Raw genomic sequence first — 17062 nt, 5'->3', positions numbered from 1 at the left:
ATGTGCGGTATGCTAGACAGAAACGTTAGATTAGCCTATGTACATTTTTGGAATATGGTACGAAATCCATCTAAACCATACATAGAAAGCTTATCTCACCTAGATGTTATTAAACGTGCGTCCCACCTTTCTCAAGTCTAAGTAAAGGAAGGTCATGGTGATGTTAAATACACTGTAGCTATTTAATGGTGTTTAAAATTAAAATTAAGTTTATCATTGGTAACCCAGTAAGTAGTTTTTTTTCATATTGTGCCTGATATAACCTACTCAATTAATTTTTAGATCACCAGAGACCATTTAGCCATCCCAGTGCCTTTAATGTGCCAGGGATATATGGATAGAAAATATAAATGCTTATTACATTTATTATATAAAATATTTTAATGACCTTTTTACCTAAATACTCAAACCAGTAAAATTTTTGTCTGCCTAATCTTGTATATGAATATGTTTTTTATAAAACAGACAAAATAATTTTAAATAAAATTATTAATGTAACATTTTACACAGCTTTGTTTAAACTTAAACCATGTCAGCTCCTACTGTGGACTCTGGCACCCCACAACCACGCGTATATTCAATAACTGTAACTGTGTACATAGACATGTGTATTTTTGACGGTAATAAAGAACTTATTGCAGAAGAGTCCAATAGTTGGGCAACGGAGAGCCCACCCAGATAGAACACGTACGTCTATAATATGTCTGCTAAAGATCTGGAGGTCTGCTAAAGATCTGCTCTTTAATTCATCTGTTAAACATCTTAGAAAGAGCTGCTGTACATCCATTCTAAATCATGAACATCTTACAGAATCTTCTAGAGGTCTATAAGACATCTGACAGAAGACATCTCAGAGATGTAGGGCAGATAAGCAAACAGCATCTGTCAAATGTCTTGCAGATGAAAATGCAGACTTCTAATAGATGTCTGCCAGATGTACGTGTGCTATCAGGGCATTCACGGTTGGGTTGGTCTAAATTAATTTAATTTTGACATTGAATGTGCCTGCAGGCTATTAATGTATGTGTGTGTTGTGGTTTTACTTGTATAACAACCTATTTGCTTTAAATGTGCTATGTTTTAAAATATCGTAATAATCTTTTGTGTGTGTGTGTTTGTTGTATATTTCAGAATGACAAAGCGAAAATTCAGGCCTTGCCCTGCTTGCCAGGTCAAGAACCAGGCTATCAGGAAGTGCTGCAGCGCCTGCTATACAAACCTCTGTATAGAGGGCCTCAAAGACCGCCTGGATAATGCGTGGGGGCAGGGGGTCTGGAAAAACCGGAATGTGTCACGAGTGGTTTCTTCTGCTCAAGTTGCAGTAAGTAAAAATACTCATGCTTCATGAATTGAATGGTAATCAATATGAAACTTAAAGCACATTACATTAACATCAATACTGACCTACTGTCAAACAATCAACATTTTATTTTCTAACTGTGTAGAACAATCCGGCGTGAATCAACCCATATTTCTGTTGCTTAAGATTCACTGAGTGCTGTAGGAAGAGGAATGAAGAAAATCATCATAGACTGAATTTGCGAAGTGGGAGCTGACTATTGCTGAAATAAAAGGGGCACAGAAAACCCTCATTACTTAACATTAGCTGGCATTTTGCTATTCCGTTAGTGTTGCATCAAATTTTCTTGTTCTACTTACAACAGCACTTGCTGAATTCGAGGAGTAGGGATAGGGGTAGATTTACGCTGGAGTTGTCATTTTGGTTGGTCAAAGATTGTGTTATTTTGTGACTGAACGTACAGTTTCAAAAAACTTTCCTTTCACTGACAGGCTTATGCATGCCTCCCACAGCCATAATACCATAAACCGGATTACATTTGGATCAATGTGTCCAAAATTACTTATTACTTACTCTCAATTTGCTTATAAAATATTACATGTTACATCCTGTATGCAACTGATACGCTTTCTAATAGTGGTTTCCTTATAAATAAATTGATTACAAAAAATAAGATTTGCACCAATGACAGCTTAGTTATTTTTCTTTTATTCAACAATTAGTTATTAAATTCCTAGTGTTTAAGTCATAGTTATTTAAATGACTGCATGTATATGATGTACAGATTTTTTACTCCCCTGAACACTCAAAACACCTTTCGTTGTATGATTAAAATGAATGCCAACTTGTGACCTCAATTACAGGACCCCAGATGTCTCCTTTACATCCCCAGCCTGACCAGCATATCCAAACCCCAACCCAGCCTGACCAGCAGATCCAGCCCCATCCTGACCAGCATATCCAAACCCCTACCCAGCCTGACCAGCAGATCCAGCCCCATCCTGACCAGCAGATCCAAACCCCAATCCAGCCTGACCAGCAGATTCAACACCATTTTGACCAGCAGATCCAGCACCATTCTGACCAGCAGATTCAGATCCATCCTGACCAGCAGATCCAAACCCCAACCCAGCCTGACCAGCAGATTCAGCACCACTCTGACCAGCAGATCCAGACCCATCCTGACCAGCAGATCCAAACCCCAACCAAGCCTGACCAGCAGATTCAGCACCATTCTGACCAGCAGATCCAGACCCAGACGGAAGCTCAACAGATTGATGATGATGTCATCCTCAACCTCTATTTTTTGCCCTCTCCATCCCATGTCCAGACTCATTTTGAAGCTCAACAGCTCCAGGTCCAGCCACAGCCCCAGCAAATTCAGCCCCTGACTGCCAAACCAAACCCTCAAAAAAATAAAAAAGGTAAAGTAAACTTTCTTGCAGCTAATCTCTTATGCAGAATTAATTATGGTTTAAATAACCACTGTGTAGTTTTTGATGTAAAAGTAGTGGACTATCTTAAAGGCACACAAAATCTTCCAAACAGTCAGCAGTGCTATGCTGTAAATAATTTGGCTGCAAACTGGATGTTTATTCCATAAACATTAATGATGATTCCAGATTCTGTGAAACCCTGCCTAGTGCATAAGTTGCGGTTTCATATAAATACACAAAGCCTCAGATCAAGTGCAATACTTTTATTTATTGATTACCGTTTTTTAACAATACCTTTTTTGCCTTTGTCATTTCAGGGTGCCGAAAATGCAGCAGGCAAAAAGTGTGGCAATACGACACTATCGTTGACAAAAGAATGACAGGGGTCAGATTTAGAACCATATTTTTTATTAATGTCTCTCTAATATTAATCATGTCCTTCTCATTGTACAATATTACTTTATAGCTTACCTACTGATGTTTAGCCCACATCACCCGACCAGTGTATACAGCAAAGCATGAATGTCATTACTGTCTGTATGGTTTTGTGAAGTAAATACACAATTATACTTAAAAGTGTTTGTGTGTGTTTGTAGGATAAGGCTGAAGTAAAGGTGCGCTGGTTGCCTTGTTCTCAGTGGTAAGTATTGACATACAGTACATATTCATTCACACTTGACTATGTTTCTCATCAGCCCTTTGGCATTTTTGGTATAGTGTTGTTCTAGGATGATAGAGTAGTATGTACACATTGGCTGCAAACTGGCTTCAGGCAGTCTTGGTTGAGAGCTTACTTTGGTAAAGCCTGTCCCCTAAACAGTAACACAATGTAAAAACAGCATGATGCCTACTTGGTAGGGCTGTGCAATTAATCAAGGTTGCATCGAAATTGCAATTTGCTATGTTGCAATTTGCTAATCACAAAGGCTGCAATGTAGACACAATGTGAAAAATATAAAGAAGACACTATATAAAAGGACATTTTAAATGGTTTAAATGCAAACCATTATAATTTTTGTGATGTTTTTTATTGTTTTTTCAATAAACATACTGTGCTGCACACTTTTGGAAAGTTTTTGAGCTGAAGCTTGACATATTTGCGCATTAAATCGCAAATATGTTATTAAAATCGCAAATCAATGTTTTTACTGAAATCGCACAGCCCTACTACTTGGGTAGCAATGTGCTTTGTGCTATTTAAAAGGAAATTAACAATAACTAGAAAATTGGAAAGACAGATTTTGTGAAAATGTACAGTATAAGCTGTGAATGCTATAGACATTGTGCACACATATAGACTCATTCTCCTGATCTAATGTAAGATGTGCTATACTTAATTACAGTGGCAAAGCCTGGGAGGACACATGGGAGCCAGCCAGCCAGTTCCCTTCCTGAGCTTAGCACAGGACTCCTACAGCAGTGACCTGCAGTTCAAATGAACATTTCACACACACACACACACACACACACACACACACACACACACACACACACGCGCGCGCACGCACACACTGCTCATGTTATATGTGTGTTCATACTATGTTTGATTGCTGTACATTCCTTTTTTTGTTGTTTGCCTTTACTGTCTTTCAAATAGCACTAAATATGTCTTCATCTCTTTGTTGGACTTGTGCAGTAAAGTGAACTTATTGTTTTTCCGATTATGGTTCTAATAAATCACTGTTTGTTTATTACTTCTTGAAAAAAATGGCTATTCTCTCTGTTGTCTAACTCTGTGTTTAGTTAACATATCAATGAATAGTGTCCCTATGGGTGATTTTGCATTCGCGATGCAAATGCATCGTTTTTTACCCACTGGATCGGTAAAAACTGATTTATGTATGTATAATTATTAGTAAAATATAAATTTAGAAAGTGACCAATATTTTAAGATTGCTTTCTCCTCTCTAAACTGTTGCTACGTCCTGCAACCGCACAGAAAACGAAGCGTGTCATGATTTGAAAGTCAGATAAAGCATAAATGGAGTTTAAATGATATGGACTCTAAATGAGTGATGTGGAATGGATTTGAGGAAGCAGCAGCAGGAAAGTCAAGGCTCTAGCTAAAATGCGGAACGGAGTTTAATTTATTAGGGAATTTCTATCTAGTAATGAAATGGATTTGACTGACAGCGCTCTAAAAATGTAAAGAAAAAGTAAGTGGGTCCAAAATCCACTATCATTAATCTAAAAGTGGTCTTATAATGGTTCAGACGCACATGTACAAATCCAATGTGTGGAAACTGTACACTCTAAGAAAGGATGTGTTAATTTTTACTTATTATTTTTTGGTATTTAATTTAACACGTGTTATTTTAACACAGTATATGTGTCATTGTGTGTTGATTTTGTGTTGAAATAAATAAAATGACAACACAAGATATGTTTAAATACCACAAAATAATGTGTTGTTCCAATAATAACACAGATTTGTCTAGTTAGTGACAACACATTAAAATTGTTGTGCTTAACTAGACACAAAATAACCCAGCCATTAGGGGGTCACAAGCCAGTGTACTCTTAGTGCCGGTCCCAAGCCCGGGTAAATGGGGAGGGTTGCGTTAGGAAGGGCATCCAGCGTAAAACGTGCCAAATCAAATATGCGGATCACAAATGAGAATTTCATACCGGATCGGTCGAGGCCCGGGTTAACAACGACCGCCACAGGTATCGTTAGCCGACAGGGTACCGGTGGAAATTGGGCTACTGTTGGCCGAAGGAGGAGAAGGAGAGGAGGAAGGCGTCTACAGAGACGGCAGGAAAAGGAGCAGTGTAGGAGAGTAGAGGTTCGGGTTGGTACTTTAAATGTTGGTACTATGATGGGTAAAGGGAGAGAGATAGCTGATATGATGGAGAGGAGAAAGGTAGATGTGTTGTGTGTTCAGGAGACCAAGTGGAAAGGGAGTAAGGCCAGGAACATTGGAGGTGGGTTTAAACTGTTTTATCATGGTGTGGATGGGAAGAGAAATGGTGTAGGGGTGATTCTGAAGGAAGCGTACAGTAAGAGTGTAGTGGAGGTGAAGAGAGTTTCTGATAGGGTGATGATCGTGAAGGTGGAGGTTGAAGGGATGATGATAAATGTCATTAGTGCCTATGCTCCACAAGTTGGCTGTGAGATGGAGGAGAAAGAAAGATTCTGGAGTGAATTAGATGAAGTGGTAGATGGTGTACCTAGGAAAGAACGATTGGTGATTGGGGCAGACTTTAATGGGCATGTAGGTGAAGGGAACAGAGGTGATGAGGAGGTGATGGGTAGGTATGGTTTTAAGGAGAGGAATGTGGAAGGGCAGATGGTGGTAGATTTTGCTAAAAGGATGGAAATGGCAGTGGTGAACACGTATTTTAAGAAGAAGGAGGATCATAGGGTGACGTATAAGAGTGGAGGAAGGTGCACACAGGTGGATTATCTTCTGTGTAGGAGATGCAACCTGAAGGAGATTGGAGACTGTAAGGTGTTGGCGGGGGACAGTGTAGCTAGACAGCATCGGATGGTGGTCTGTAGGATGGTTTTGGAGGCGAAGAAGAAGAGGAGGAAAGTAAGGTTTGAAAGAAGAATAAGATGGTGGAAACTGAAGGAGGAAGAGTGTAGTGTGAGGTTCAGGGAAGAGGTCAGACAGGGGCTTTGGGATGGTGAAGAGGTGCCGGATGATTGGGCAACTACTGCAGGAGTGATGAGGGAGGCAGCTAGAAAAGTACTTGGTGTGACATCTGGAAATAGTAAGCAAGACAAGGAGACGTGGTGGTGGAATGAGGAAGTGCAGGAGAGCATTAGGGGAAAGAGATTGGCAAAACAGAAGTGGGATCGGCAGAGTGATGAGAAAAGTAGGCAGGAGTACAAGGAGATGCGGCAGCAGGTTAAAAGGGATGTGGCGAAAGCCAAGGAAAAGGCATATGAGGAACTGTATAAGAGGTTGGACACTAAGGAAGGAGAAAAGGATTTATACCGATTGGCCAAGCAGAGGGACCGAGCTGGGAAGGATGTACTGCAAGTTAGAGCAATAAAGGATGGAGAGGGAAATGTGTTGACTAGTGAGGAGAGTGTGTTGAGAAGATGGAGGGAGTATTTTGAGCAGCTGATGAATGAGGAAAATCAGAGAGAGAGAAGGTTGGAGGATGTGGAGTTGGTGAAGCAGGATGTAGAGAGGATTAGTAAGGAGGAAGTGAGAGCAGCGATTAAGAGGATGAAGAATGGAAAGTCGGTTGGACCAGATGACATACCGGTAGAAGCGTGGAGATGTTTAGGAGAGATGGCAGTGGAGTTTTTAACCAGATTGTTTAACAGGATTCTGGAAGGGGAGAGGATGCCTGAGGAATGGAGAAGGAGTGTGCTGGTACCGATCTTTAAGCATAAGGGAGATGTGCAGACCTGCAGTAACTACAGGGGAATTAAGTTGATCAGTCACACCATGAAGTTATGGGAAAGAGTAGTGGAAGCCAGGCTGAGAGAAGAGGTGACCATCTGTGAGCAACAGTATGGTTTCATGCCGAGGAAGAGCACCACAGATGCCTTATTTGCTTTGAGGATGTTGATGGAGAAGTATAGAGAAGGACAGAAGGAGCTGCATTGTGTATTTGTGGATTTAGAGAAAGCGTACGACAGGGTGCCGAGAGAGGAGTTGTGGTATTGTATGAGTAAGTCAGGTGTGTCAGAGAAGTATGTGAGGGTGGTGCAGGACATGTATGAGGACAGTGTGACGGCAGTAAAGTGTGCAGTAGGTACGACAGACTGGTTCAGGGTGAAGGTTGGACTGCATCAAGGATCGGCCCTGAGCCCTTTCCTGTTTGCAGTGGTGATGGACAGGTTGACGGACGAGGTCAGACAGGAGTCTCCCTGGACTATGATGTTTGCAGATGATATTGTGATTTGTGGTGAGAGTAGAGAGCAGGTTGAGAAGAGCCTGGAGAGGTGGAGATATGCGCTGGAGAGAAGGGGAATGAAAGTCAGTAGGAGTAAGACAGAGTACATGTGTGTGAATGAGAGGGAGGGCAGTGGAGTGATGCGGTTGCAGGGAGAAGAGGTGGAGAAGGTGGAGGAGTTCAGGTACCTGGGGTCAACAGTGCAAAGTAATGGAGAGTGTGTTAGGGAAGTAAAGAAAAGAGTGCAGGCAGGGTGGAGTGGGTGGAGAAGAGTGACAGGAGTGATTTGTAATAGAAGAGTATCTGCAAGAATGAAAGGGAAAGTTTATAGGACTGTGGTGAGACCTGCGATGTTGTATGGATTAGAGACAGTGGCATTGAGTAAAAGACAGGAGGTGGAGCTGGAGGTAGCAGAGCTGAAGATGTTGAGGTTTTCGTTGGGAGTGACGAAGATGGACAAGATTAGAAATGAGTTTATTAGAGGGACAGCACATGTAGGATGTTTTGGTGACAAGGTGAGGGAGGCGAGATTGAGATGGTTTGGACATGTGCAGAGAAGGGACATGAATTATATTGGTAGAAAAATGCTGAAGATGGAGCCACCAGGTAGGAGGAAAAGAGGAAGGCCAAGGAGGAGGTTCATGGATGTGGTGAGGGAAGACATGCAGGTAGTTGGTGTAAAAGAGGCAGATATAGAGGACAGGGTGGTATGGAGACGGATGATCCGCTGTGGCGACCCCTAATGGGAGCAGCCGAAAGAAGAAGAAGAAGAAGAACTAGACACAAAATGTGTTGTTTTAACACAACTGTTTTAAGAGTGTACCATATTATATTGCATAGCATCATATTTTTTCATTGCATCGGACTGCACTGCATCCTAAAGGGGTGAATCGTATCGCATCGGTAGCTGTTCATATGTATCTTTAATGTATCGCATTGTAGGCTATGCAGTGAGATGCGTATCGCATCAGACTCAGTTATTAAGATGCACATCCCTACTTTGGCTCAGCCTCCTGGCAACACACAAGTAGCTGAAGGTCTCAAATTTGACAGACAACTTTGTTAACATCCCCTGTATCAAAATCTGTGCCACATGCTGACATTTTATCAATTATCTGGCTGAGCATTCTACACGCATGGGTCTTCAACCCTACTCCTGGGGACCCACTGTCCTGCAAAGTTCCTTTCCAACCTGCTTCAGCACACCTGGCTTATGACTTTTCAAGTGACCCTGAAGACCTTGATTAGCTGGTTCAGGTGTGTTTGATTCAAAACTCTGCAGGAAAATGGGTCCCCACGAGCAGGGTTGAATCCTAGTCCTGGGGACCCACTGCTCTGCACATTTTGTATGTCTCCCTTATCTGACACTCAGTTCAGTTCATGGATCTCTCTCCTAATGAGCTGATGATCTGAATTAGGTGTGTTAAATAAAGGAGACACACAAAATGTGCAGAGTAGGTCGCCAGGACCAGGATTGAAAACTATTGTTCTACAGCATCTTTGCTTCTTTCAGTGGTACATTCCAAGGAAGTCTTTGGTTTTAGACTAGACACTGCACTTAGCATTTTACAGCATGTTGTACTCTGATTTTGTATGTGATAAACAGAATTGAATTTCAACATAAAGATTCCAGGTGCTACAATGATCTTCTTGCCAATCTATACATTTCTTTAACAAAGACTTGGAGAACATGACAAGACACTTGAAAGTTAGTCATTATACATCCTCTGTTTCATCTTCTGAAAGTTTAGAGTCACTATTGTATTCATCTGAATCACTTTCCAAGTTTACTTCTGTTCCAGTCAAAACTTGCAAATAACAGTTCTTTGTGTGCTTTCGTATTCTGTTGATGGCTTGTGTGTTCTTCTTGGTTAAGCTCTGTAGACCTTGGATTCCCTCTTTACTCAGGCCCCACATCTCACCTTATATACAGGGATTAAAAACAACTTTATTACAGACTTTTAGAAACATACTGGTAAATATAATGCATGCCAAGTGTAACATACTTGATGTGCTACTGCAAAGCTGGGATGACATCTCTTTCAGGGTGTCTGCACGGGTGCAAAGAGATGTCCAATGTTTTTCCATCTCAGTAATGAGAATCTTCTTCTCCTCCTTAAGCCTCCTTACTGCCATTACCATGTCAAATGCCTTCCTTTTTGTCCTTAGACCTACAGAGTCTGTAATACATAAAAACATCGTCAATGGACTTACCATTGTGTGGAAGCTGCCATGGCCAAATGATGTCATCGGAAAGAACGGTGTCCAAGTCCAGGTTTTCTGCATTGGGAACCATGGCGTTATATTGAACCACCACAGAATTTAAAAGCTCCTTTCCCCCCTGATCTTTCTGCGTATCCGGGCACGATCCTTGCAGCCATCATTGTCTTTATAAAGATGTTGTGATCTCCTTTTAATACTGGTGACCAGCTCCTCAATTCGTCTGGCCACAGCAGCAACATCAGAATCAGTTGAGGATGTTGTCCCTGATAGGAAAAGAAGTAGGAAATTTGCTTCTTAATTTCAGGCATATGGGCCAGTGAGCCTAAACATTATTTTCTGCAACTTAGTGGCTACCCTACTGTATAAGGCTTTGTACACTACAAGTTCAAGGCTATGTGTATTTGCAACAAACAAAAGCTTGATAAGAAATTCAAAGGGTGGAAGCAGTATATCAAGCTGAACATTATACCTTTTGCCCACTCATTGACATCAGTGATCCAGCCCTCCAGTTGATCATCTGTGACTGCCATTTCAGTTATCATGAACTCCAGGCTCTGCAACTGTCTTTGCAGGGCTATTGTGGCCTTCAAACACAAACAACAAATGACAATGAAGCCACATACAGCACTCATTCAATATACTGTACAGGGACAATAATATATGGCAATTCCATGGAAAGTGGAAAATTTCGTCGCATTTACTATGTAAATAAAATGCCACGGTATCTGTATGATAATGACTAAACCAGGTTTAATGTAAAATATTCTAACAAATACTATGCTTGCTCACATCCATAACTTGGAATTGTCCGTATATGGAATGCAATAATTTGTGTGTGTGCGCCTGTATGTGTATTTATTCCATATACGGACAATTCCAGGTTGTGTGTGTATATACAGTGGGTACGGAAAGTATTCAGACCCCCTTAAATTTTTCACTCTTTTTTATTTTGCAGCCATTTGCTAAAATCATTTAAGTTCATTTCTTTTCCTCATTAATGTACACATAGCACCCTATATTGACAGAAAAACACAGAATTGTTGACAGATTTATTAAAAAAGAAAAACTGAAATATCACATGGTCCTAAGTATTCAGACCCTTTGCTCAGTATTTAGTAGAAGCCCCCTTTTGATCTAATACAGCCAGGAGTCTTTTTGGGAAAGATGCAACAAGTCTTTCACACCTGGATTCAGGGATCCTCTGCCATTCCTCCTTGCAGATCCTCTCCAGTTCTGTCAAGTTGGACGGTAAACGTTGGTGGACAGCTATTTTTAGGTCTCTCCAGAGATGCTCAATTGGGTTTAAGTCATTGCTCTGGCTGGGCCATTCAAGAACAGTCACGGAGTTTTTGTGAAGCCACTCCATCGTTATTTTAGCTGTGTGCTTAGGGTCATTGTCTTGTTGGAAGGTAAACCTTCAGCCCAGTCTGAGGTCCAAAGCACTCTGGAGAAGGTTTTCGTCCAGGATATCCCTGTGCTTGGCCGCATTCATCTTTCCCTTGATTGCAACCAGTCGTCCTGTCCCTGCAGCTGAAAAACACCCCCACAGCATGATGCTGCCACCACCATGCTTCATTGTTGAGACTGTACTGGACAGGTGATGAGCAGTGCCTGGTTTTCTCCACACATACCGCTTAGAATTAAGGCCAAAAAGTTCTATCTTGGTCTCATCAGACCAGAGAATCTTATTTCTCACCATCTTGGAGAACTCCATGCGGGTTTTCATGTGTCCTGCACTGAGGAGAGGCTTCCGTTGGGCCACTCTGCTATAAAGCCCCACTGGTGAAGGGCTGCAGTGATGGTTGACTTTCTACAACTTTCTCCCATCTCCCGACTGCATCTCTGGAGCTCAGCCACAGTGATCTTTGAGTTCTTCTTTACCTCTCTCACCAAGGCTCTTCTCCCCCGATAGCTCAGTTTGGCCGGTCGGCCAGCTCTAGGAATGGTTCTGGTCGTCCCAAACGTCTTCAATTTGAGGATTATGGAGGCCACTGTGCTCTTAGGAACCTTAAGTGCAGCAAAAAAAATTTTGGAACCTTGGCCAGATCTGTGCCTTGCCACAACTCTGTCTCTGAGCTCTTCAGGCAGTTCCTTTGACCTTAATGATTCTCATTTGCTCTGACATGCATTGTGATCTGTAAGGTCTTATATAAACAGGTGTGTGGCTTTCCTTATCAAGTCCAATCAGTATAATCAAAAATTTCTGGACTCAAATGAAGGTGTAAGACCATCTCAAGGATGATCAGAAGAAATGGAGAGCACCTGAGTTAAATAAATGAGTGTCACAGCAAAGGGTCTGAATACTTAGGACCATGTGATATTTCAGTTTTTCTTTTTTAATAAATCTGCAACAATGTCAACAATTCTGTGTTTTTCTGTCAGTATGGGGTGCTATGTGTACATTCATGAGGAAAAGAAATGAACTTAAATGATTTTAGCAAATGGCTGCAATATAACAAAAAGTGAAAAATTTAATGGGGTCTGAATACTTTCCGTACCCACTGTATATATATATATATATATATATATATATATATATATATATATATATATATATATATATATATATATATATATATATATATATATATATATGTGTGATGCCACCAAATTTTACAATACACAATAAATGCACAAGTGATTACTGGTGTCTTTACCTTTTGATATCGGCGGGCAAGTGTGGAAGCCAAGTTGTTCGTCTTTTGCCGATTCCAGCGCATGGCCATGACTGTGAGCATGTCTGTGTGTACTGCAAACAAATAAGCTTATTATTTTTCTTCATAGTAGAGGTAGGTGAAAAACTGTGCAGACTTGCTGGACACAAATGGTATAAAGAACTGTAGAAGGACAGCAGGTGAGTATGGTAAGGTACACATATGGTATAAGGAACTGTAGCAGGACAGCAGGTGAGTATGGTAAGGTACACAAATGGTATAAGGAACTGTAGCAGGAAAGCAGGTGAGTATGGTAAGGTACACAAATGGTATAGAACACTGTAGCAGGACAGTAAGTTGCATGTACCTCATCCACGTCATCTGGATCAAAATGTACTGCAGCTTGAACATTTCTAACATCAGTAGGAGAAAGGCAAAGTATTGCATTCGCTTGCAGCTGTATCTTGTATCATTTTATAAAACTAGTGCAGTTACCTTACCTGCTCTTGCCATGTGCTTTGTGGTAACAGCAATTCTTGAAAGGAAGGCATTACACTGCTCCACCTCCTCCCCAAGAGTCAAACCAGCCCCCACCTGGTACGCCCCACTCCATTTTACTTTCAAAAATGAAATAAATGAATCTAAGCTGCAACAATCTTATGTTTGGATAAAGAAAATCACATGGACAGTCAAGTCAAAAAATCACATGGATTTTCTTACCTCGCATTTGAAGTCGTGGACTTTAGCATGAAACACTGAAAGAAACGGCTTCATTGAGAGCAGATCCTAAAGTTCAGGGCATCTCTCACTCACTCTTAGGTAAAGCCAATACTTGCATCACATAGCAAAGAATTTCACTGGCTTACAAGCCATTTTTTTCTGGAGGTACAGAGGTGTTAGATTTTTATCATGCCCAAAACGAAACTTGGAGAGATTTTCCATACGACCTGTGATGCTCCGTAGTGCCTTTCTGAATTCAGGGAAGAAGAAATACACAGCACACAGAATGTAACAATGTTTCCTCTCTTCAGTTTATTGCAGGTGGCAGACACGTATTTATACACACGAACACGCACACACATATTGGGGAGAAAGCTGACCTAAAGTGTTTCCTGTTTAGACAAGAGGATATACCAGCCCAGATAAGAATCTCTGTTTACCTTACAGACTAACATCAAAAAAATCCTATAGACACTGAACGGACAAGGAAATGTGTGTGAGATAGTGTGAAAACAGTTTTAACACTAACAAGAGGGTAAGCAAAAGCCTCCCTCCTGAACATATTAAGGGCACAAAGAAGAACACAATGCCGACAAACGGCAAGTTCTAGGCCCTCCACATCTACTTTGCTGGACTTCTGTGATGTTTCTCGTGCCGCTGACCACTGTCCCCCACAGACACCTCTTCCAGAGATCTAAAACATGGAAGATGGTTAACAGTCCAAACAAAATCCTATGTAGGAGTTGGTATTTTGCATGTAAATATGGTGATGTTTTGCCAATTTACATGGTTGGTCGAGGAATGGACATAGTCCACGAATCTTGCTACATCATCGTCCTTGGCTATGAAGACACCATTAAAGATGGCCTGTTCCTCTGATCTAAATAAAGAGACACATATTGCCTTTTAATATTCATATGATTCTCATTATGATTTTTAGCAAAGTCACTTTCAAAATGATGAACTAAACACTATATTTATAAGTACCTTGCTGCACTCTTTTGAATCTATAGTGCTTACGGTTTCCATCAACAGAGACTGCAAGCATGTTTGGGGTGCATGCTGAGCAGTTAAAGTGGTCTTCCCGAATGACTTTGTCCACTTCAAATCGGACAGCCTCCCACTCCAAAAAGCTTTCTGCTTTTTCTGAAGCTTTCTGCTATGATCTTTCCAGTCTGTTTCAAAAGAGTACAGTAAAAGAGAAACAGGTAAAACACTTTTTTACCTTTTAACATTGAAATAAGATGCACTAAAATAGAAAAACACTGGGATGTGTGTACTACTTTTGTGACCTCTCATAATTAACATCAAAGGATTAGCGCAAAAGGCCCTGTGATTATTGTGCTGACACGTAGTGCTTAGTGCATTTGTGGCCAGACCCGTGTTTTTATCCTGTCTCGAGTGTCCTTCGCCGGGCCCACTCCCCTGTCTCTATCCCATACTTTCCTATCTCCTTTACTGTCCTGTCCCAATAAAAGCAAGAAAGCCCCTAAAATATATTTAAAATTAATAAATAAACATCAAAGAAAAAGAACCTGAAGGAAAACCTTACCGTCTCTAGCCAAAGAAATGTTTCCAAATGAACATTTCTGTGATCAGATCAAGTGATATTGGGAGAACACAACAAAGTCAATAGCCAAATCTTAGAACTCAATGGAGTAGATGTTAAGGTCTTCAGAAGGACCTCTTTTTTCATAAAACAGTCAAGTCAAGTCAAGTCAAGTTTATTTGTATAGCGCTTTTCACAACAGACATTGTCTCAAAGCAGCTTTACAGAAATCAACAGTGAAGGTGAATGGTGTGCATTTATCCCTGATGAGCAAGCCATGGCGACTGTGGCAAGGAAAAACTCCCTTAGATGTAATGAGGAAGAAATATTGAGAGGAACCAGACTCAAAAGGGGAACCCATCCTCATTTGGGTGACATCAAGAGTTTGATCATAAATCTTTCAACAATACAGAACACTGGAGAGTGAGAACTAACATGAGCACTGGAGTATAAGATTATAAGTAAATGTTCTTTCAACAGTCTTTGGTATAAAAGTAGGAGCTACTGAGCTCAACATTTGTGATCATCACAGATCCAGCATCAGCTTCTCCATGCCAAGGCCTTTAATTAAACACTTCAGGAAGTCCAATGTCAAACTCCACACATGCAGTGGGATCCAATTGGCACTGGCACGTCTCTAGATGGTTCAGAATGTTTGCAAGTTTGGCATCTACTTCTTTAAAGTCCATAATCTTCATGAGGAGGGACATGACTGGAGCTGGCCAAACCTCAGGAAGCCTCAGGATGGGAAGAGAAAGGGAAGCAGTGGAGAGGAATTAGCGTAGCTGCTGTTCATGATATTAACAGCACAAGTTGATAATGTGCATGTGATCAGATGTTCTGGAGCAAGGTTATGATGCGATGTGTGTTATGTGTAGGCTTTGCTAAAAAGATATGTTTTTAATCTGCACTTAAACTGTGTGTCTGTGTGTCTGAGCCCCGAACACTGTCAGGAAGACTATTCCAGAGTTTAGGAGCTAAATGTGAAAACGCTCTACCACCTTTAGTGGACTTTGCTATTCTAAAACAGCACAAGTTGCTTGTTTATACACCTGTGACAAAGGGTCTGAATTTACACATGTGAATTTACACATCTTTTCCCTAAACAGTGTAAATGTTCATGTGTACTTTTGATCTCATACTATAATTGTGAGTTACTTACAGATTGTCACCACAAATACTTACACGGCCAAAGCGGACAGTTTGTTGATCTAGCATTCTAAGAAATGCTTGGTTGGACATCCCAGGTGCTGCCATCTTCAACTCCTCAAAGGAAAATAGGATGTCTGTAGCATACACTGTGGAAATTTGAGAAGTAGCAGGCCAGTAGTCATTATGGACCAGCTCATCCATGCCAGCACTCCATGTGGCTTGGCATACCTCACATTTCAACTCTGGCAAGTTGAGATCATATCGGCCAGGGAAATAGAAAGCAATATATTACTAGTTGGTTTACATTAAACTTACTGCATCTGATATTCACATTAATAAAACTCAGCTTAAGAATATGAATATCTGTGTTTGTTTCCATCAACTGTGTAAAAAATTAGACCAAGTCTTCAATACTAGGGACTAAACAAATGAACTAAGGCAGGGACTGACAAGATTAATAATCACAGAACTAGACAGGTAAGGGGCTGAGACAGGAACATGAACAGATTGCAGGTATAAATAAAGGCGCACATGGAGCACAAGACCAGAAAGTAGACAAAGGGAACACAGGAAGTAACACAAAGAGCAGACCTGATAGATAGTGGAACAGAACAAGACAGTAAATTACATCATGTCAGATAGGTGTGTTTAGAAATTGCTGATCTACTGGATTATAACATATAAGCATGACATATGGATATTGTGATCAGGGATATGGATAGTGTGTAGACATAGGGTGTGATCAGGCTTTAGCGGAAGTGATGCCTATCCCCAAAGTTCTCCTTACCAATCATTGTAACCACAGAAATGGGTTTTCCAGTTATGACACTTAAACTCTGAGGACAGCTACATATTCTCCCTGGCATCTCCAAGGGTACAAGACACATTTACATTTATGAGAATAGTTATAGGATAGAAGATAAAGACCAACATATGTATTTACTGTAAGCTTTAAAAGACCAGATATTCTTCATTGCCTGGTCAGAATTTATTTATTTATTTATTTATTTATTTATTTATTTATTTATTTATTTATTTATTTATTGTTTTAGTTTGCCAGGTGATAACTGGAATTAACAAATGAGAAAATGTGACTCTCAAAAACTACAACTTACCACACTGGGTAAGAACCTTCTCCACATAACAGGATGTCGGAGGCAATGGCTGAAAG

General features: G+C 40.7%; 2 protein-coding genes and 1 long non-coding RNA gene across 4 annotated transcripts in view; 2 read left to right on the top strand and 1 right to left on the bottom strand.

Annotated features, from left to right (window-relative positions):
* LOC310715822 overlaps positions 1-17062 on the top strand; it is a 182163-nt gene that overhangs the window by 96699 nt on the left and 68402 nt on the right. The window lies entirely within an intron of this gene.
* On the top strand, positions 1231-4185 carry LOC310715792 (uncharacterized protein). 2 transcript variants are annotated; one of them, XM_083522494.1, is made up of 6 exons: positions 1231-1321; positions 2164-2600; positions 2655-2724; positions 3054-3121; positions 3333-3376; positions 4080-4185. In XM_083522494.1, the coding sequence occupies exons 2-6, from the start codon at positions 2172-2174 to the stop codon at positions 4129-4131; spliced, it is 663 nt and encodes a 220-aa protein (XP_083378620.1). In that variant the 5' UTR covers positions 1231-1321; positions 2164-2171; the 3' UTR covers positions 4132-4185. The 2 variants fall into 2 exon arrangements, with proteins under 2 accessions (XP_083378620.1, XP_083378619.1); XM_083522493.1 differs by having other exon boundaries at positions 2164-2724.
* On the bottom strand, positions 9239-10357 carry LOC310715580 (uncharacterized protein). The gene is made up of 4 exons (XM_083522094.1): positions 10286-10357; positions 9808-10079; positions 9600-9773; positions 9239-9515 (listed from the first exon to the last, which is right to left on the bottom strand). Exons 2-4 carry the CDS (start codon positions 9887-9889, stop codon positions 9310-9312), a joined length of 462 nt encoding a protein of 153 aa, XP_083378220.1. The 5' UTR covers positions 9890-10079; positions 10286-10357; the 3' UTR covers positions 9239-9309.

Source organism: Silurus aristotelis (assembly GCF_946808225.1).
Source record: "Silurus aristotelis genome assembly, chromosome: 20".
In the NCBI taxonomy this organism is placed as follows: domain Eukaryota; kingdom Metazoa; phylum Chordata; class Actinopteri; order Siluriformes; family Siluridae; genus Silurus; species Silurus aristotelis.
Note: the sequence above shows the minus strand (reverse complement) of the source record. Positions and strands in the feature narration are given on the sequence as shown.